Source organism: Nothoprocta perdicaria, unplaced genomic scaffold, assembly GCF_003342845.1.
Source record: "Nothoprocta perdicaria isolate Ctin4 unplaced genomic scaffold, notPer1 scaffold_12, whole genome shotgun sequence".
Taxonomy (NCBI): Eukaryota; Metazoa; Chordata; class Aves; order Tinamiformes; family Tinamidae; genus Nothoprocta; species Nothoprocta perdicaria.
In genome coordinates this window covers 4,409,455-4,431,447 of record NW_020454316.1, presented here as the reverse complement: position 1 = coordinate 4,431,447, position 21,993 = coordinate 4,409,455, and the positions used below count along the sequence as shown (strand labels likewise).

The 21,993-nt window shown below is 44.3% G+C and overlaps 1 protein-coding gene across 1 annotated transcript in view; it reads right to left on the bottom strand.

The window, feature by feature from the left end:
* The window catches only part of MAD1L1 (mitotic arrest deficient 1 like 1), a 232,828-nt gene that overhangs the window by 70,467 nt on the left and 140,368 nt on the right, over nt 1–21,993 (bottom strand). Inside the window, exon 12 of the mRNA XM_026053930.1 lies at nt 11,628–11,684. Coding sequence (XP_025909715.1) covers nt 11,628–11,684 — 57 coding nt within the window. The remainder of the gene's footprint in view (nt 1–11,627; nt 11,685–21,993) is intronic.

Here is a 21,993-nt window from a genome sequence, read left to right as displayed (position 1 = left end):
CTTCAAAACTTCCGACAATTTTTAACACACTACCCAAAAATAACGACTGAATCTCAGGTGCCTCATTTTTAGGTAGGGAAGTTCAGGAAGGTCTCATTATCCAACAGATTTCAACCCACTGCTCAAATCAAGACTTGCATGTTGAAAAAAAGGGGCTGGTTTATTTGCCCATATCATGTACATATATTTCATAGAACTCATGTTGGAGACATACAGTTATTATTTGAATAATCAGTGAATTATTGCAAGGGGCTGATCCAGCAGCCCTGCCCTGATGGAGCGTGTCTGCACGTCATTCAGCATTCTTGGAGCAACAAAAAGCAGGAAATGCTGAAGCCATTATAAAAGTCGGAAGGTTTATTTAACAATGGGCTGATGCAACATCCTTTGAAAGGCTTTCCTCAGCAAAAGAGCTGATTTTAAAAGGCAGAGATAAATAGGAACTGAATTGCATGGAGGCAGCACGGAAAGGTGAATTGAGAGGTTGTGTTTGACTACGAGTCTCAACACAATTCAGGAAGCTATTTAAATACATAAATATTTAAATGTACGAAAACCAAGCAGACTTGGAAAGGAAGAGTATTTGCTAAAATGGACTACAACAAAGAAACGGGGCACTGAGCATGACCTATAGCTGAGGGTTGAGAACAGACCTACTACTGTTCCCCAAGAGCTTGACAGGCCAGTTATTCCAGCAAAGTTCTTTATAACTCTCTCCAAAGGACACAACAGTAAGTACGGATTTTACACATTCCTCTTCCCTCAGACCAATGCAACAAGTTTGGTCATCTACTATTCCCTATTGCCACCAGACAAGATGGTGTTTGGACAAAACCCAACACATATAAACACCAGCGGGTTTAATTTGAGTGTTCAGCAACACCATGAGGTAGTAAAACACCACGCTGGCCATTTCCATCAACCATCCTGCTCAACAAAAGCTGCGGCATCTCCAGCAGACCCCAGCCCATGACTGTGCTGAAGTTCTCCTAAAGAGCCTGCAGAGAAAGACACGTGGGAAGGACTAAGCTGCATTCGATTTCTTAGCAAAAAGCCTCTTCCTTGTCTTTAACCTAACCCTTCCTCTTAAAAAAATAAGATAATACTTGCAGTTGCAACAAAATATGACTTGCCATTCAGAAATAGGCTAAGCAGCGCAGGATTAGTTGATGCTTTTCCTTGGAGGAACTAATCCTGAATGATACTATAGAACAGAAGCAATAGAAGCAAAGGAAAATTAGATATTCAATAAAAGTGCTTTAGAACTACCAATTTCACACTTGATTGAAGCAAGAAAAAAAATATATATATATAGGTTTTTCTTCTGCAAAGAGAAGGTCTGGCTGGATCAGACCCGCCCGATACCCCCTGTGCTGTGGGTTAACCAGTCTGCAACAAACCCAGCACATTTCTATGAAGGAGAAGCAGCAACCTGCTGGCAAACAGGTTCCTAAAAACGTAGCCAGGCTTATAGATCATTATGGACCCACACACAGAGCGGGAATGGACATGTGCTGACTCCTGCTTCTCTCCAGTGCTGTCTGGCTCATGGTTTGTCTCCTCCTGTTGCAGTAAAAGAGAGCAATTTTTCAAGTTTATACTGAATGTCATTCTATTTCATTTCCAAATATAATCTCCCAGAGAGAAGGTTCGCTCGCCCTATTTCCAATCTCTAAAGTTAATACACAAATTTATATTCCTTTCTCCCACTCGCTCTCCTAAATTAAGAGGCGTAATTACTAGGAACGCTCGCTACAAACGAACAAAGTGCCAAGGGAGAAGGAGCTGTCACCGCCGGACGTCTGCGGCATCCACCCTCCTCTCCCTGCATCCCCCCGAGGATCCTGCTTAGGAGGCAGTTTCCATCTCCCCTATTAGCAGGGACGGGCGCTGACGCCAGCCTTTCCCTTCCCACCAGGCCACTTGCAGGCAGCAGAATTACAGCACGGGCTGCAGCCGCAGCAGGAGCCGCCCGCGCTCGCAGGGACCCCTCGAGCGCGGATCCGCGCTCCTGCCCCGCTCCCATCCCCGTGCCCCTCTCCAAGGCAAGATTGATTATTTATTATAATCAGGCTCTGCTCTGACACGGCATTTGCATTTCCAAAGCACAGTACAGTCATTAACTACTTCGTCGGCCCCAAGGGAGCCCTATGGAGCTTTCACCTCTCTCCCCTTGGTTCCCAATCCATGGCTTTCCCTCCCAAATCTCCCAGGGAGAGCGCAGGGCACGTGGAGCCACCTCTGCCCTGCTGCACAAGGCGGAGCCCGGCAAGGACGAGCACAGAGCCGCTGCCCTACAGCTGCCAGGTGTAAGCACAAAGGTAGGGCCCTGCAGAAAATGGTTTTGGCTACGTGAAAAACGGTCAGTGTTGCCTACAGGCGGGCTCGGAGCCAAGTGTCCCACTGCTCCTGCTCACTCATAGCCAGCACAGGGCAGGAACCAGGGTCCGGTTTGTGAAGAACAAAGCACAGCCCCACGGCACCCTCCAAACCTCTCCCTCCAGCACAACCTTCCTCCAGCACAATCCACCCTCCCAGCCTGGGCCCAGGACCCCCCAAACCCGCCCCTTGCACCAGGGCTCCAGCCCCGGCCCCATTCAATGCTCTCCACACGTGCAGACACCCCGAGATGTCCCCGTCTGCAGCACCAGCCTCCCTGCGCTCTGCTTGCGCTCAGCAGCACCCAAGGGCCCCGCGCCAGCAGGTGCTGATTAGTGCTGATGAGCAACAGCAGCTAATTGGAAGTGCTCAACCCATCACTCAGACGATCCATCTCAGATACTCCTGTTTGGAATACTTGAGAGAAAAAAATCAGGAGAATATTTTCCTCCTTCTTAACCTCCTGCAGCAAGTAGAGCTGTCCCTCAAACTGGAGGCAAAATGACACTACTGGTACTGTCACCCTGCAGCAGCACGCTAAGGACAGGTCCCTGGATTTCAAGGGCAGGGACAAGACCTCACAGCTTTGAGCAACCTGAATGCCCCAACTGACCCACTCCCTATAAAACTTGGGACCCTTCTATCCAAAAACAATATATATGTGACCATATACTAGTTTCAATACCTGACAGAGCCTTTGCCTCGATGACAGAAGGACAGATTCTCCCTGATGCTACAGCACTGCTCAAATCGATAGTGTTGATCAATCCAGTCACCAGTGTTGACTCCATGTCTAGAGCCTGCAGTGTGTAGCACCACCTGCCACATCAGAGCCAACTTGAGATATTTTAGGCAGTTTTGACTTACGATTTTTTTCGAGCTTGTTTACTCTCTTTTACACTATATTCACTTCATCCTAGTGCTCTGGAATGGGTGCAAGAGATGACAGTCTGTAAATAAGCAGCACTGGCCATTTCAGGGGAAAAGACGAACACCAATCAAAAGAACTGGAGAAGGGAAGTTGATTTAAAACCATACGTCTATTCATCAGCAATCACACATTTCACCTCTCACTTCCAGAGAGAGATGTAAACATGGGATCTCTTCCCTTCTGCTTTGCTACTACCCCATCTACTCCACGTTCCCAAGAGCTGCCACGAAACCTCACTGCAGACGTGGCAAGAAATCCTTGACAGTGCCACATTTCCCACATCTCCCTCATGCTGGAGCAGCTCATTCCGAAGAAGCATCACCTCATTTCCCTGCTCATTCAGCCCGGAGCCTCTCTGCCGTTATCAGCCTCACTCCACCACTTCCACCAGCTCGTAGGGCCCTGTTTCTGTTAATTGCTACTGAAAGGCTCCTCCCAGCAGGGAGAGGAAAACAGCTGGTGTCCACTGAGACGAGGAAGCTCCAGAGTAATTAGCCCTAAACGGCTGACACCTCCTACCCATTACTCCTAGTTAGAACCGCAAGCCACTGAATAACAGGCTCTTTAGGAAACCTCTCAAGGCTTCTGCGTGGAACATGCCACCTTCCCAGAAGCTGCAGAAGCACCGGTGCACTGAGGTTGGCAGCTCTCAGGAGCTCCACACAGGTCACTTGTGTCACTTTGGCTAGGAACAAGTCTTCCAGCAGCCGTGATTCAGAAGCAAAGTGGCAAATAAATCCGCAAGGATGTTGTACCTCCTCCATACAAAGTCTGAATAGAGCTTGTTTCCCATTCCTGAAAACATACCCTTGAGGATTTTCTGGAGCACTCAATCACTATATTCTCATTAAATGGTAGCTTGCAGTCCCACCTCTCACCCCCCTCATCAGTTTTCTTGTCAAGAAATCATCACATAACAAATAGTCGGAGAAGAGTCTATGCATTTAAACCAACCACCTAGGAAGAAGATCAAAGGAGAAAGGCAAGAAGAATCTAACACTCATTCTTGCTCCTTAGTACCCTGGCATAAATACAGCAGAATCCATCTTTGCTTAACGCTATACGAAAGCAAAGCAGCCTTTGCCAAGTACTAGACTTGAAAATTGAACTTAATCCTCTCGTTGCAGCTCACATGGAATGAACTGCAGCCTGTGCCTCCGCGCGTGTCTAAGGACAGCTCTCTCCTCCAGCACATCCCCAGCACAACTTTGCAGTTCTCCACTGCTTCCTGGCACTGTTCTCAGACACATCCGAGCAGAGCAAGGGTGGACATGCCGGGGCCGTCCGAGTTTCATAGCCAAGGTGCGTCTGGAATTCCCAGGGATGGGAAGCACAAGGATGGGGCAGGGAGCCAGTTAGCACTAGGTCAGCAGGGCCTTCTGGTTGCTGCCTTTAGAACCAGGGGCAGATGCTTGAAGGAGTTACTCCTGTTCCCCAAAGCCTTCCCAGGAACAGCTTGAGAAGAGCACATTTAAAAGCACTCAAGGGTTTTCAGCTAAATGAGCCATCACGGGGCCTTCTTGCTACCACAAGAAGCAGGTTTTGAATCCGTAAGAGGCAGGAAATCTCTGTCCTCGTGCCAAAAAGCAAAGGTTACACAAGGGCCCTGCCAAGCCAGCTCTGCCCATTTGAGCCTCTAAGGATTATGCCTGTGGTCCCCTTCAGTTGCCAGCAAGCAATCTCAGGAAGAAAAGCAAAAAGCACTTCCCTCACAAGCAGCATGTGTGCAGTGCTGCTGCCAAACCAGAAACGTGGCACCTTAACCTCTGCTGAACAGGTCCCTGCTGCCACCAACAATAAGCTCCCAGGCTTCGTTTGGAGGGGACAGGAAGGTGCAGAAGATGACATTAGCGCTGAACACGGTATCCACAGGCCAGGGCCTGGCAGGAGCTCGGTTTTATGCAGCCTGTCTTTAGAGGTTAATGAAATATTCATAAATAAGTTAAAATTCTCCTGACAAGCTGGATCCTGTAATACAACAAAGAGTTGTCAGCCTCAATTAAGAGATTCGGAAAAGGCAGGGCGGTGCCATCCATTATTTACCAAGAGGTCACAGGAAAGATTCTGCTCTATGATCCCCTTGTCTCTGCGGGTAGATTAGGTTTTATAGCTCCTCCTGGAGCACTTGGTTGCCCTAGCAGAGCAGTTCAGAGAGACCCCATCTGCCACCAGCACTGCCGTACCCAACATCTAACAGCCAAATGCAAAAAGACGCCGACAACGAGCTCCTATGCAGGCACTGGGACCCAGAAAGACAGAAAGCAAAACAAGCAAGCTGATTAGGCTGTCAGTGCAAGGACTAAGTCCTGAAACTTTATTCTTTTCAAGCCTTTCCTCCACCTTTTTGTACAACCAAATCAGCTCTGGGCAACGAGAAAGGTATCCAGCCACCGTTGATCTCTGGGCACATGCAGCAAACATGCCCTTAATGCTCCAGAAGTAGCTAGAGATCTTCACATTCTCCTTCAGGCTCGGAGCAAATTGTTGTGCAAACTGTGTGCAAGACCTGCGTTTCTCAGAGCTGGAGCTCCCAGGATGGTCTTGTAATGATGCTGAAACTGCCTCAGCAGTATCCTAAGCCTTTAACCCTGTATTAGCTGCCACAGCCTTCAATGAGAAAATGGAAATGGCTCTGCTGAAACCAAACGGTGCTACTGAGTTCCATAAAACTTTAATGTTAATGGTTCCAACAGCAGGTTCATTTGTGTAGTGGGACTTTTAAACAGACAGTTTATTTCGTTTTAATTTGAAGGAAATGTACTATTTGATCCCATGTGCCTGGCTAGATTTTTTAAAACGGAGATAAGCCACAAGAATTGACTCACAAAGTCAATGCTAACCTCCTCTGCTAACCTAGTTAAACAGCACTGCACTTCCACATGCTGCTATCTCAAGAACCTTGTCTATGAACCGAGTATCAGTTGGAAACATCAGAGGAGATCAAAGAGCTGGGTGGATTAATTGATCACACAATGAGCAGGAGCCATCAGCGCCATATGACACTGCAAATAGAAAATGGGATTTTGCAGTGCAAGAGGTGAACCCTCTACAGCTAAAAGAGGTAAGTGCCTGCAGAAGAAACATCTGTAGAGGACAGTGATGAACCATCACCTCAAATTATGTCTACAGTTCAGGTTACTCCTATGCTAAGGAGACATGCTAAAATAGGAAGAGATTTAAAAGAAGCTGCAGGATTCATAAACAGACTGAAGAGCTTCTTTCAAGAGAAGACTAAAAGAGCTTGATCTGTTTAGCCTAGACAAAGAAAGTGCTGGGAGAGAATGATTGTTCTCCGTAAATATGTCATAGCATAAATATGAGTGAGGAAGAAGAGGCACTATAGTTTTGAGAAGAACATTAACACTGGGGGGGGGAAAAAAAAAGGATATTAACTGACTCATGTATATTCAGCTGGAACTGGAAAGGTTTCTCACTATCAGAGCAGTTTTTCAATAGTAGCAATGGGACAAAACAACCCAAGCAGTTTCAAGACAAGCTTGATAAATTTATGAACTAAACTATATGATGTGATTGCCTTAGATACCAGAGGACTGGACTTTATGATCTAAGAGTCTTTTTCCAGTCTTGTGTTCCTATATCATCTCATTCTCAATCAATTTTCTTGCTGTTTCTTTATAACCAGATTCATGTTTTTCAATCTGATTCGAGAGCTGGATATTTCCCTAGAATTGCCTTACTAAACTATCGCCATAATCATGCTCCTGCTCAGCTGAATGCCACGTTAGTCATCTGTCTTGGTTTTGCTAGTCTTGTATAAGATGCTAGGATAAAATCTGTCAAATGCTGGGGAGATTTGCTGTCGTTTTTCTAAATCAATCTGGAAATGATGAAACAGACTTTCTGAGAATTGGAGGCTTCCTGCACCGGTCATTTGCCGTCCCCTCCCAATCTGGCAGTTCTATGTATGTTATGGCCAACCATCCTTTTTATTATAATTATCACAGCTTTGTCCTCTAATCCTACACCTAACTGCCATCCCACTGTAGATAATACAGAGAAAGTACATTTCCTTTAATAAGTATCACTTTTATTATGCTTGTGTCTTCTCTGTTGCATTTCTTACTTCATGTTTGATAAGTTTTAAATGGGAATTAAATTAGCCATACTGCTCAATTAATCAGCTCAGGTCCTTCTATACTAAGGTTCACTTTGATATGATCCTTGTTCTCATCTGTAAAGTAAAATTTAACAGTAGCTTTTGAACTTTGCCAGGCATATGTCTTAAGTATAAAATCAAAGTTACTGTTCTTAAAACTTAGAAGGTCTCATGCAGCTACTTGGAAGGATTTTTTTTAGAGAAGTTTTATGAACTGTGTGGGTCTCCTGCGGCTTATATCTTGATGCCTGTGGTGAGTTTTGCAAACTTCTTCTCTGCCATTTTCCATACAGCTTTCCAGTTAACAATTAGTTCTAAGCCACATCCTGCACGAAGTGCCCTCTGTGTACTGTTTTCATTACTTACCCTGAACCTGAATATCCTGAGTGAATGTAGCAGCCACCAACATTTAAGTTATTCCTCAGTGTTCACAGTTTCCCCATACTGAGCATCTGTTTTGGCTTCCTAACTATTCCTGACCTGCTGCCCATAAATAAAGGTGTCCTGCTCTTTGCAGCACACTAACGAGCACTTAGTTAAGGCAAGGAGCATTCGTTATTTTCATGTTTAGGTCTCTAGCTCTTCTGCAAAGATACTCAGTTTATACCATTCATCTTGTGATGGCTACATCCTTGGACTTCAAATCTTCTTTATTTCCCACCCTGCTAAACAATTCTTCCAATTCTTATATCCATCCCTTTTTAACCTGCTGGAGGATGAAATATAATTTGTTCCAATGAGCAGTCTACAGATTTCCGAGCCCACGTGGGCCAAGCTGTCTTTTGAAGATGAAAGCCAAAAGACATCCAGAGCACCTCAGGGCAACGAAAATACAGGTGATACTTTTTTAATACCAAGCTGACTTCTCTCAGGGATTAATGATGGAAAAAAAAGTCCTGACACGAGTGCCCTGTGCTATAGAACCAGACTGAAAGAAAACGGGAGATCATGGATCACACCTTTGCTTGGATGGCAAGCTTGAGCCAAATGATTTCCCCCCTGCCTATAAAGAGCGATAGAGGCAAATGAGAATTAGAAAAAACTACTGGCCTTTCTGCTTCCCTCCTTCAGGGAGGGAAAGAAAAATAACATAAAGAAAACAGGAGAGCACTTTCCACGAGTAATATTTTGGTACGAGCAAAGCTAACAGGCAGCTCTCTAAGACGGGAGAGCATTAAAACAGTGCACCGTAAGTGGGAATATTGCAGGATCACAGGGCAGGAAAGCAGAGGTGCAAGCGCTACGAGTAATCTCCTGGCACAGCCTGGAGATAAAGATATTCGAGCACTCGCCTCATTAAGGAAACCTTCCAGTGCTGATAAGATTGTCAGAGAAGCGCATGCATAAAGACTGCAGAGAAGGTGACACCCCAAAATCATCCAAAATAAAAAACTTCTTTCAGCAAGTACAAAAAGCAGCACCCTTTTCAAGCCACCAAATCAGGGATAACTGAGCTGAGCCTAAATGCTTGGAGCCTGTGCTATGTGCCGAGCATGAGCAGCCTGGGCAGGCACTGCTCCCTTGCAGCAGGTGCACACCGAGACCATGACTGCAGAAAAACAAATAACTCAAGAATTAGGAGAGAAAAATCAAAGTTTCACTGTTATAATTACACAGCACGATCATAAGGGTAATTTCTCTTAAATCAGAAAATAAATTCGAGGTTCAGGTTCCCTGAAGGATGTGAAATATTAGAGTTTTTTTTTTTTTTTATGGTTGTAATCATAAACTCATTTCTCCAGCCACTACTGGCCGTGTCTAATTAGGGTAAAGTATGTTAATGATACAGCGGCACAGCCCAGAGACGTCTTCAGTTGCGATATTAATTGCATTTAGGGAAAGAAGCATAAATTGTGCTTATACAAGCTAATTAGTATGGGTTTGCTAATTAATACTCGAAAGTCAAACTGCCTTTGTCTTGTCAACTGCAATTAGCTGAAGCCTTTTTGTTGCTTCTTTCCCTTGCAGCAGCAAGCTGACTTTTAGCTGACAAGCAAGGCAAACGTGGGCTGGAATAGCCCATGCCGATTAGCAAAGCGAGAGCGGGAGGCTGCGGCCAGCCCTGCAAATGTCCCCTGCAGCCCCTGCCACCATCCTGCTCCTGTTTGCCCTGCGGATATGATTCCCTGCAACGGGGTCCTCTCCTCCCATGGACGCGGCGTGTAGATGCGCTCTTGGGGAGCCCGCCATCCTAAGGGACGTATCCCCTGAGGGATCCCTCCGCGTCCTCACAGCCTTGACACTAGTCACTAGTCCTTGACACTAAACACAAGTTTAGTGTCAAACTCATGGGTGCAGCAGGAAAGGGGAGGAAAAGGCAGGAGAGGCAGCAGGAGGCCCAGGCGAGCAAGTGATCACCAGAGGGCTGACCTGGAATGAGCCTGTACATAAGGGCACCTCGGTGAGACACTGCTCTGAAGGGACAAAAACAGTGAGGGGAGAACAGTCTGCATGGAGCGACAGAGGAGACCAACAGCAGCCTGCAAAGGGAAGGGCAGCATCCAAAGGGGATGGACTCCTGTCACCCTTTGGAGAAGATAGGGAAAGAGGAGAAGCATCCACCAGGTGTTACAGAGCCAAAACATCAGGTTCTTCCCAAAATGCACATGAAGGAAAGAGAAGAAAAGCCATCTCCGTTCCAGTCATTGAAGTGGTTTTCACGTATTTACTGAACAAATTCAAAATGGCTGAAAAAAGCCCCCACCTTAGTGATCTGCGATCCACAGTCTAAAGCTGCACAGAAAACGGCTCTTCATGCGAGACTGATGTAAGCTTTACAGGGAAGATCACAAGACCTGCAGATTTTCCCCTGCATAACCCTTGGGAATAGGCACGGAAGGCTCCTTTATCCCTCTTCTGATGGATGAGGCACAACAGCAATTAATATTTTACCACTGGAAGTTCCAGTTGTTCCTGCTCTCTGCTAGCTTGTTCAATACTATGAATTTTTGAAGACAGACGAGTAATTCAAAACCCTGGCTTAACGAGCCATGTAGAAGAATTTTGAAGTTTTTTTTTCTTTTTTTTTTCCTTTAAGAATGCACATCAGACCCTTTAAAACATAACAGCAACTTTATGCTCCAATATGTCTGGTGAGCACAACACAAAGCTCAGTGTAGAATTTAAAACTACAACAAGGCAGCATGTAATGAGATCAGATGGTAAATAGGATTACCGAAGTTTCTTTGGAAATGGCAGTTCTGACCTACGTCACTAGAGAAGGTGACTAAGCGGGCAAAAATGTTTGCCCACAACACAAGACCGCCCTGAAATCAGAGTCAATCGACAGTCTCATTACAGAGTATTTATTGTTGGAACAGTAAAGAGTATTTCAGCCAAACCAAAGCAAGCCAATATTAGCAGAGACACGTCAGTTTTGATCTTCAGTGCCTTAGCAGAGCTAAGCAGAGACCTAAAGACACTAATACTAGAGGTTAGGATTTGGGTTTCAGGGCAGAAGCCTCTTTGGTACTTGCTCACTGCCCACCTTTGCACCACTGACAAAATCTATCTGGTGTAGAAAAGGGAAAAAGATCTATAGAATTGGTGTCCACATTTTTAGCACTGCTCTGACAAAACTTGAGGAAAATAATTAGAAGAGCTACAGAAAGAATCCCACAACTCTCCCATTTGCAAAAACACTGGATTATAGAACAGTTTAATGCTGACACGTCATTTATTCCTGAATATCAAGTGTCATAAAGAAAGTCATAAAATCACACATAAGCCTCCCTCCTGGGCTTTTTTTTATTTTGGTCCTTGAAGGAACTGCCAACAAAATAGACAAATCCAGCAGAAAATTAACAGACATTATAAAAAAAACACTATTTTGTAGTATATTCTGTCTCATCTACTTGGCCTGTGCACACATGAGACTGAATCAAAGGCTCCCAAAGAAAGGAGTTAATACACTATGAAATTAAATGCTTGCTTCTCTTCCAGAACTCCTGGCAAAAAAAAAAAAGGCAAACTGCTAGGAAAACGAAGACCATTTCATCTCATCCAACACTTGATCCAGGTGAGCATGGAGACTGATAGCACTGATGGCATGAGAGCTAGCACTAGTGACACAAACCTTTCCAATGTCTTTTTGTTATTCGCATTTGAAATTTTGGAATTGATCCAGTGTTCAAAGACACTCCACTTCGCATATGTTACTGTTTCGTAAAACAGCAAAAAAATAATAAGATGAACACTTACCATCTCTGCTTTTTGCTTATGGCTTCCCACTTCTTCTAGAACTTGAGATAGTTGACCCTTCAAGACAAAAAAATATAAAGCATAGTCAGAAATGCATTTCCAATTACTGTCTTCATTCACTACAACCATGAATTATCATTGCCCAAAGCATTTCAGTTCTGGGAAACATGGACTAAGTAGCACCAAAGCACTGCACAGACCATTGCATATAGAATAACTACAGTAATGACCATTTATGCAAGCTTTACCCAATGTCTTGGTCACCAGCTTCATTTCATAAGACACTTAAAAAGATCTAGCTAGTGTCCAGGACATGTTTATGAAAGTTAAACTCAACCCCCCCAAAAAAGCCATCAAGGTCAATGTGACTTTTGTTGTACTGAAAAGGAATTATAAGTGTAGAGTTTTGTTATATCCTATCCACAACCTGCAACATGAGACAATCCTATCCCCCAAAACTTGCACTCTACAAACACAAGAAGAGATCTATTACAGAGAGAAAATCAACTGGATTAGCTTTCCCAAATTTCAGTCGCATGGTCTGGGGTCAGAGGACCTTGCTTTCTTCCCTTTTCTGTGGATGCTGCAAGAATGGTCTAGAAACACCCAATGTTGCTAAGCTGAACTTCAGAAACAGGACAGATTTGTTCCACAACTAATGGAAAAGTTGTTCCACAACTTAAATGGAAAACAAGATACAAGATTGATTTTGGCAGCCTCTAGGATTGTTGTAGCAGAATCCTGGGCAAATCCTCTCTGCAATTTTTTTTTTTTTTTTTTTTTTTTTTTTTTTGAGAAAAGTCCCTAATGCAAAGGTCTAAAATGAAAGAATTTTTTAAAAAAGAAGAAATTTTAAGAATCTCTAAAAGGGTGAAAATATCTTACAGTAAATCCACATCATTTTGGAGAAAAAAAAGTAAAGTTGACTGAGAAGATGAGTTTTAACATAGTTTTACTTGTGAAAAAGAATTTTAAAAGAAATCAGTACTTTAGAGAAACAACAAATACTACTTCAGTGCAATCTCTTCCCATGACTTCTACTTCACCACCCTCTGCTGCCTCCAACCAGCCTTCCTCTAGTTAGCAAAAAGAAATAAAAACAGTCACAACCGATGATAGAGCAGCTAATTTCAGCATTGCAAACAAACCCAACAAGAACTAAAGGGGCTGCAAACCAATTCATATAATTTCCAGCAGATATTTATAAAAACTCTCCAGAGCATCTCTCACAAGGCCTCTCCACACATACAAGGCCCAAACCAGAGGCAAAGGGCAGTTTATTACCCTGAAAGTAGAAGCATTGGGCTTTGGAGGGTAACCACACTGAAACGTGAGCAAACGTGGGGAAACGCAGCAGGACGTGCCAGGCCCAGCCAAATACAGGGCCTATTTACAAGTAAGAAAAGGAAATTGTCACAAACTTTGGATCTGAAACATCAGTAATCTCTAAATTTGCCGATTTTTGAGAAAGACTGGGCAAGCTGGAGTCAGAAAAGTCACACAAAGACGAAGCAGAAAAAGTCTGCTCATAGATGCGATCTATGAGGTGTTAGTGCAACCTTTGCAAAACATCCTAGGACTGACTGTTTTGGGAAAAAATAAAACAACTTTACAGTATCTTTACTGGCCTTATTTATAACATGATATATACGACCTTTTTATGGGAAATACTGACCTCTCCTAGACTAAAGAGACAAAGAATTATATATTTGTTTACTGCAGCTACTGCTCCTGAATTTTCAACTCATTTCTCTGTTCAATCTCCTGTCTATAATCATAAAATAATTTTGATTTGAAATGCTCAAAGCAGGGTGAGTTACAACAGGTCCTTGTCCAGTCAAGTTCTGAAAATCTCCAAGGGAATAATTTGCAAAATCTCTCTGAGCAACCTGGTTCCAATCTTTGATCTACTTCACGGTGAAAATATTCTTTCCTTATAATATCAAGACAGCATCAGTCTGGGAACCGGTTCAACCAGATGACATAAGAATGCTTTTAATAAGTACAAAGACTTGACAAAATTCAGAAAAAAAAATTATAAAGAACCCTCATGTATTTCACCTCAGGAAGAAGCTGTAAGAACTTCTGAATGAGAAAGAAAAAATACAGAGGGATCAGAGAAATCAGAACTACAAGGAGGAAATATTACATAATTTAAAGAGTTATATTTTATACGTAGAGAAAAATAAGCAAATGCAAACCTGTCAGACTGCTAAGCCAGCGGAGATCTAAAGGCAAACCTGGACATGAAGTCCAAAACTGCAACATGATATTGGCAGACCAGTATGATTTGGGGAAGCCATCAGAAAATAATGATATCATAGCGCCTGTTTTCTTTATTGCATTTATCTCTTGGCAGCTCAATGCAAAGGGAAAGAGCAGCTGAACTGATGGGAATTTAGAGAGCAGCAACTCAACTGACTAGATTGCTGGAGGAAATGATTTATGAAGATTAAAAGATTTTTACGTGTATGGTTTGCCCGGGACTCACATGGAAGAGCAAAGGGACATATTTTATGCATCGGGAGCTGTTTACAGCACGATCCACAGCTGGGAACAGGGAGGTATTTGCAGCGCAGTTGATCCTGCCTGAATTTCAGCAGCCACCAGCCGTGCTCGGAGCTGCGCGGGGACCTGCGGCCACCACGAGCCGACAGCCAAGGCCCAAACCCATCCGAGGCCTAACTTCCAGCGGCGTCTCCTGTGCCCGCTGCCGCCTGGCTGTGAAACAGATGATCCGAATGCTTTATCACATCCCGTTTGTAAACATTAGCCCTACCCCAGACTTTTTATTAGCTTAAATCAAATATTGAGCCCAGCTCAGCTGTTAGAGGACAGCTGCTTGCAAAATGATTCAGTGCCATATTCCTCCTAGGCCGCAAGAATACACAGCGTAATCACCAACAGCATGACAGATGCACACAGTTTTAATTATGAAGAAGAAATTAGGCTCTGAACTTATCCCCACATCTCACTTAATCAGAGTGCTCGAGAGGAGCTGCCAGCCACTACAGCAAGTTGAGGAAATGCTGTGGAGGCCCTGAGACAGCCCAGAGCCACGAGCTGAACCTTTCACCCCTGCTCTCCTCCAGCGTTTTATTGAGCAGAATCGGGAAAACCTGCAAGAAATATTGTTGTACTGTTTCCTATAACTATTCTTTCAGGAATAACCTGTTGGATTTCTTTGTTCAATCATCTCTGCCCACTGACAGCCAAGAAAAGCATGAGCAACAGACTGGAGCCAGGCAAGGAAGATGGAAACGGAGGTGGTCCCAAGGTCTTGTTCATCTCGACCAAAAGCCAAGGCCCTGGTCAGGCAGGGGAGCTGCCGCAGACACTGGAGCTGTTTGCCAGTCCCATCTCAGAGTTAGATCCTGGGAAAAGACCCACGTATATGTAGCTCAACAACCTTCTACCACTTTTAGACTGTAAACATTCACCTTGGTGTCTTGGGAATTGCTCTCAGCGGGAAAGATTTTCATGTTGAATTTCCAGACATTGCATAAAAGTCTTATCTTCAAGCTCGAAGGAAATTCCCATTAATATACATGTTAAATTCCCATGGATCACTGAGCCCAAGGATTAAGAAATCTGATAAGCAAACAGATTTCCAGTTAAAGAATCAGATATACAAATATATGCAAAGTCCATTCTGCCCACCGAAGGCAGCACAATCAGGTAAAAGAAAATCAAATAACAGCATAAGCAGAAAAAGAAAATCCTCAGAAGTATTCAGGCAATTATTTTAAGTCTCCAAAAAATGGTTTGTCGATTCGATTCATCCATCTTACATGACACCACGTTCTAATCCACTGTCAGTGCAACCGTCTTCCTCAAGAGAGATGCAAGACAGACTGTGATCGGTCCCTCTCCACAACATGGGGACAGGGCAGAAGCCAGTTCAGCTTCCAAGGAGATCTTTTGGAATTGCTCTACTTGCTTCCCTTTCCCAAGGATCCTTCTCCCACATCCTCCAAAAGCAGCAACTAGTCATTATTTCACTTGTGTTTCCCATCCCGCATGCAAACACAAAGCAAGGAGAAGCAGCAGGGACTCCAGGAGCAGCAGGGCTGCCGCTCTCCCAGCCCTGCTCCATCGTCAGTCACCTGGGGAATTTGGGCCAGGAGGATTAACAAATGAATCAAGGATTAATGAATGAAACAGAGATCTGGTGATTACAGTGCGGGTGGCAACACTGGTTGCATCACCAGCCCCCAACTCTCCTCTGGATGCTGAGCATGAGTCTACTGCCCTCTCCCATAAGCGAGCCACTCGAATGTGAGGATTGCTCTTCTGAAAAAATTAGCTGCTCAATCTCTAATGAACAGTCTTTCTCTACACAACAATACCCTCCATTCTACAAGCAATTAGCAAATCGAAGCGCGCTCTTTGTGAACCTGCATTAATTTACTCTTCAACATTGCACGCTAAATAGCTCATAGGTACAGCACAGCGCAGGAGTAGCAACAGCCAAAGCCATAAAATCAACGCTTGTTTCAAAGAGTTAGGGAAGCAAAATTATGTGCGCTGCATACAGGGATTAAATCAAAACAACCCTGATTTAGAAACAACATTTTAGGCCTATGCTTTCATCAGAAAACATGATTATCTAACAGTCACAACACGGGTACTTTACAAGGAAGAGAAATAAGCACAACTCTCACTATGCACAATTAAAACCAGTCATTTTTATTTCCTCATCAGGGAGAAATACCTGTGCATATACAGGGCTGTTTATTCATTTTTGGGCTCTGCTTTCCCAGCTATAAACCCAAACTGTAGGCCCCCAGGAGGAAGGACACTTGTTGGAAGGGCAAACAGCCCATCACGGGTGAGGAAGAGGAGAAAGTTCAACCACAATAGCTACAAAACACAGACCACAGGACTCCAAAGCCTGGGGTAACTTTTGTAACCTCTGTAATATTTTACCTACAAGAGCTGTGTGCGAATTCAAGTTGTCACTGGCAACTTTAGGTGGTTTGCTAATTAAGAGCTATTTTGAATTTACTAACTTGCAAGACAGATCATTGTGTCTCCTATTTGACAAAGTTAACACACAACTGGAATGCACAGGGAAATATCTGCCATGTCCATCTCATGCAAAAAAAAAAGCTTCCCTAAGACTTCCTCCATAAACCCTTCCTAAAGAGCTCCCAGACATCAGAGTGATAGCAAATGTTAATAACCCAGAGACTGGAGACTCCTGCTTTGTGCAGAGAGCAGTGAAGGGTGTTTTCCAATAAAAAAGCAAGAGCTGCCTCATATTGGAGAGGCAGTTGTCTCTTGGCCTGGATGTGAGCAGGGAAATGCCACCCCGCAGTGTGACACAAAGCAGCTGGTTAGCAAAATTAATGAAGCATGAAGGAGGCAGAAGCACTTGGGTGCTAACCACAGAAAAATGACACTGCAAATTAAAAAATTGCCAAAGTCATAGCTCTAATTATTGAGGACATGGGGAAGATATCTGCAAATACGGGCACCTGTCAAACACAGCACCAGGATTTACTGGACAAAGCATTAATAGCCAAATCCTTCCCTTACTCTAACACTCAAGGACAGATCAACCTCTCTCATTCTGTTTGAGAAACACAGTCACTTAGTAATGCCAAGCATTCCCAACAGCAAGCTAATGATCACAAAATCAGCCAAAATGCTCACTGGTCATGCTCTGAGAAACGGATGCAAATAAAACCATGAGGAAACTATGCATCTAAGCAAAAAACACCCATGTTTTTATTGCCCAGCAAGACACTTGAATTAACTTAAAATAGGCTGCATAGTTCTGTAGTAACGGGATCTTGCTTGGTTCTCACTGCCCGACAACGCTAAGATCCCTGCAGGCAAATTACTACCCGCTCTGGCACTCCCTACCTCCACAGCCCACTCCAATGTAAGGATAATATCCACTCTATAAAACAATCCAAAATCTTGGACTGCCAAACTTGGGTACTCTCTGAGATCAAGGTACTATTGTTGATTCTAACTTACAGAAAGCAAAGGATGGGTCCCTGGCCATCAGACCGCCAAGCTCCAGAATGAAACACATAACAAAGAGCAGACAGGTAGGAAAATAAGGCGTAGGTCTTACTAGATTTTTCATGTTACAGAACAGACAGATTCTCAAAACCATCTTAAAAGAAGAGCAAACAGCTGTTGATTTTACACTCTGAACCGCAGCAGAGATTGAGGAGGGACTAAGGTGGCAAGAGCTGCGCCCCTCCTTTCCTCCTGCTTCTCCTTGATGATTTTCCTCAACACTTTGCTAGGATGGAGCACAGAGACCCAGAGATTAGCACGGCTCTGCTGGGAATAACAAACGTCTGCAGCAGGTCTGCTTCCCTCCATCCTAATCAAACGGTGCTGCAGCCCCTGGGGAGCGAATGCATTGCCAAACAAATATGGGAATTTGCAGCTGCTTCTTCCATGGCAAAGGGCAGCCCGGCTGATGAATCTGCTGAGCCCAGGGCTCTCCTGCGCACCCAGGAGACCCTGGCTGCTCGTGGACTCTCCAAAGGGGCCATTCCACACTGCAGGAATAGCCCTCAGGGAAACCTCTGCCATGAATGCAGCGCTCAGGGGCCCAAAAGCAATCCGACCTCCAAGTGTGGGCAAGCTTAGCACTGAACTCCTTCCCTTTTGCTACTCCCCTAGCAAAATTTTTAAGACAACAGCAGGAAAATAAGCTGGTATGAAGTTTATCCATTGAGGAATGACCACAGATCTCCTGCCAAAAGCAAGATAGATAGTTAATATACCAGCCACTTCAACAAAAGACATTAGGAGAGTGTCAACTCATTCCACGTGGAAGTAGGAAAAACGGAAAGGAATACAAATAATTTGAAGGACATTAAAGAGAATTAGTGTTGCTAAGGTGTGATCAAATCTCCACAGCTGAAACATAGAGATCCCAGATACAGACTCCAAAAGCAGCACAGAGCAGTTCTCCATCACTATAGAAGTGATCTTCCAAAACAGGGCCCCAAACAAGTGATCCTGGGATCCAGGAGGCTGATGGCATCTTCCGATGGGAAGCCACCAGCAGAAAACACAGAGCTAGTGAGTGCCAAAGTCCTTTGCCCTTGTAATTATGTAGGTGGTTGGGAGGGGTTGAGTGGTTGTTCATGCATTTATTTATAATTCTCTAGCAAAATGCTCACACCAGCAACCGCATTCTGCCTCCTTTAAGTTATGGGCAGAAGGAGTTCAGGGTCCAAATCTGCATCTTGATGAAAACAAACATGCTAGGCACCAACTCAGAAAAAGGGAATTTCAAAAATTGAAACTGGTGGCCATATGACACCCAACATTTCCACCAAACTGTATCCTTTCCATCCCTCCTTCCTACAGGCAACATTTTTCCAGCACCATCTTCCTTGATCTAGGTTCTCCCTCTCTCCATTAGCTCCCCTGACTAGGTTAGACAGCTAGAGGAAAAGACATGACATTTAGCTGATGAAGTCTGCAAATTAGCCAACAAAAACGTTCCCTCGTGTTTATTATCCATTCATCTGAAAAAAAAAAATGGTGGAATTACATCTCTACCTAAAAAAGCCCTTCTAATTTCAGCCCAATGAGTCAGCACTGCTGTATCTCATCGCTAAGATGATTCACTGTCATCGCACTTCTCAAAGTCAAGAAAAAGGCTATTCGCCCCAATTAACTGTCATCTCTGAATGCAGACGTGGTGTTGCCCTACAGTTTTGTTACTATGATTTATGTGATTGTATCACTTTTAAATATATAAAGAGACCTTGTCAATTCAACAACCATAAGCAGCATTTCCTTTGTGGTGGGTTGCCAACTGCACACCTAGACAACATTGTTGCTTGCCAAATAGGACAGCTCAGCACATCCCAACAGCTTGAAGGGAGCAATGTGTCTAAAGACCGTGAGGATGGACAACATCCTTTGAGAGAAACATTAGGCAGGCATTATAAGAAACTTTCCAGGGCAGTTAGAGCCTGAATAGGAATTCAATATAGATGGAAAGGCTCAGCCTCGAGTGAAAGTTCTGTACATGGTTTCGACCCTGCCAGAGCATCTTTGGCTGGAGGATTCCAAAAATCTGAAGCTAAACATAGCTCTGGTTCTGCTGAAAGTCACCTGGCAAACACAACAGGGGAAGAGAAGATCCACATTTCAAACAAAGTTTGGGTTAATTTTAATCGTATTTGTTTTCTTGTCCTGGTTCTGCACACTGCCGTTCAGGTTGCCAGCTCAGATGAACATCGGGGAAGGGCTTCAGCTAGCACCACCCTTGAAAAGGCTTGTGAAATGACAGCCAGCATATTCTTGACATCCTGTAGAAGATGAGTAAAGCACCTAAACCTCAAAGGATCTCCAATCAACCTGGAACACTCTTGGAAGTGGCTAGGTAACCATGTTTATCCCTGGGACGAGATTGGCCAATGTTTGTCCCGCTGGGGAGATGCTTGTGTTTCCCTTGCTCCTCAGTGACAGCCGAGTTTGTTTAGAACCCGTCTCCTCTGCTGAAAGAGTATTCCCCATCTCCTGCCTGGGTGGAGAGCTGGATTTTGCTTATTAAAGCAAACACTACATGTTAAACACAGCTATTATAATTAGCGGGAGCTCACTGCTCAATTCCTGTTGCAGACAGGGTTTTCCAAATGTCACAGCGCGCTTAGCACAGCTGATTTGCTCTGATGGGTGCTCTAAACGCAGCTGACCTAGGAGGACACAAAATTAACAATCAAGTCATATCACAGGAGGTGAGAAAAGAAAATGAAGAGGATAATTCTCCTCTTTTGCCCTGCTTCTTGATTTTCACTTACGATCTGCACAGCACCGTGAGCACAAGAAGTTTGCTATGGAGATTCTCCGTTTTGGAGACTCGATTTAAAAGTATTTGCTTAAATTTATTTCAGAAAAGTAAAAACATTTGGTCTCATGTAGCATCTCTCCTGCAACCTGCTTGTGCCTTAGATGCAATTGCTGGTCTTAGTGTGTGGGAAATGCCTGGATAAGGTCGCTATTCCCCATCGCGAGCTGCTGAAGGTGACTAGCACCAATTCTGCTTGACCCAAGGAGAAGGCAACAAGGCCCAGGGTTGTGGACCCTTTGCAAGGCTGCAGTGGCAGAGAATGACACAGTTTGCAATTAGCAGGCTATACTGCATCAATTTTATGCTATAAATAAATGAGGACTTAGAGGTAAAATTTGCTTAAAGCGTGTCATGAGGAAAACGAGGGGGTAATGGTGCCTCTACCCAAGGGCGGATCTTATGCTGAAAAAGGAAAAAGGAAATTCCCACAGGTGCAGATTTGCTTGACATTCACTTAGCCATCCTCAAATCCAACCCAGCCACCCCATGCACTGTTGTCACGGTCCTCTAACTTTCTCAAAGAGAAGCAAAGCCCTTCCAGTTTTATTTGAGAACATATTCAAAATAAACAAACCCCAGTGGAGTTTTAAACAGACTGTAAAACCTCCAGCAAAAACTCATGAAAAAGCAAATGAACTAAGAGGCTCTCTTGGCACACTCTTGGAAAGAAAGGATTCACCACATTTCTAATTGACTGCCACTGTGGCTGGAATGAATCATCTATAAATAGGCAGCAAATTCTAAGCAAGCACTTGAAAAAAGCAGCAAGATTTTTTGTGTTTCTTCATGTTATTGTTTCATCGGTTGTTGGGAAGGAGGTGGCTTACAAGGTAGACAAATGTGGTGGAAAGACAGAGAAACAGAAGAGGGCGAGAAAAGAGGGGGCGCTACCAAGGTGGGAAGTGCAGCTTAGTCCAAAGCGGCTTCTGTTTGGAGGAGGACCAAGGGCAAGGAGCAGAAGGAAGGACATGCAGCTACATCATGGTGTCAGTGAGCGCCGGGGCCGCGCTGCAGCTAAGCACGGAGGAAAGCTGATTGCATGGACGGCACGAAGCAGCCACCGCTCGGCTCTCGGGCAGGGTTTGCTGAAGCAGCTCATCCAGCCGCGGCTGCAGAACCCGCCTCAACCCCCACGCGGCAACAGAACCACTTCTGCACAGAGCAAAGCTGCTGTTTAAATCATGAGCACACGCAAAAAGATATGCTAGCGACTTAAGAATGAGAATGCCCTGAAGATCATCACATACTCTCAACTCTAAGGCACTTTTTATGTTACCATTAAATTCGTATCTGAAAACTCAAGCTCCTGTGGGCCATCTCAGACTAATTTCTAGTCTTCTCTACCTAATGGATTCAATATACTATTAAGCGCAGTCATTAAAGCAAAGCCCTAGCAGTGTTCGTGCAGCTGTCTGGTGGTAAGAGACATCCAAAACAGAGCGGAATCAAAACTATTAAAGCTAAGCAACCATCCACATCATAAGAAAAGCTAAGTACTCATGTCAGTGAACAACAAAGCTAGGG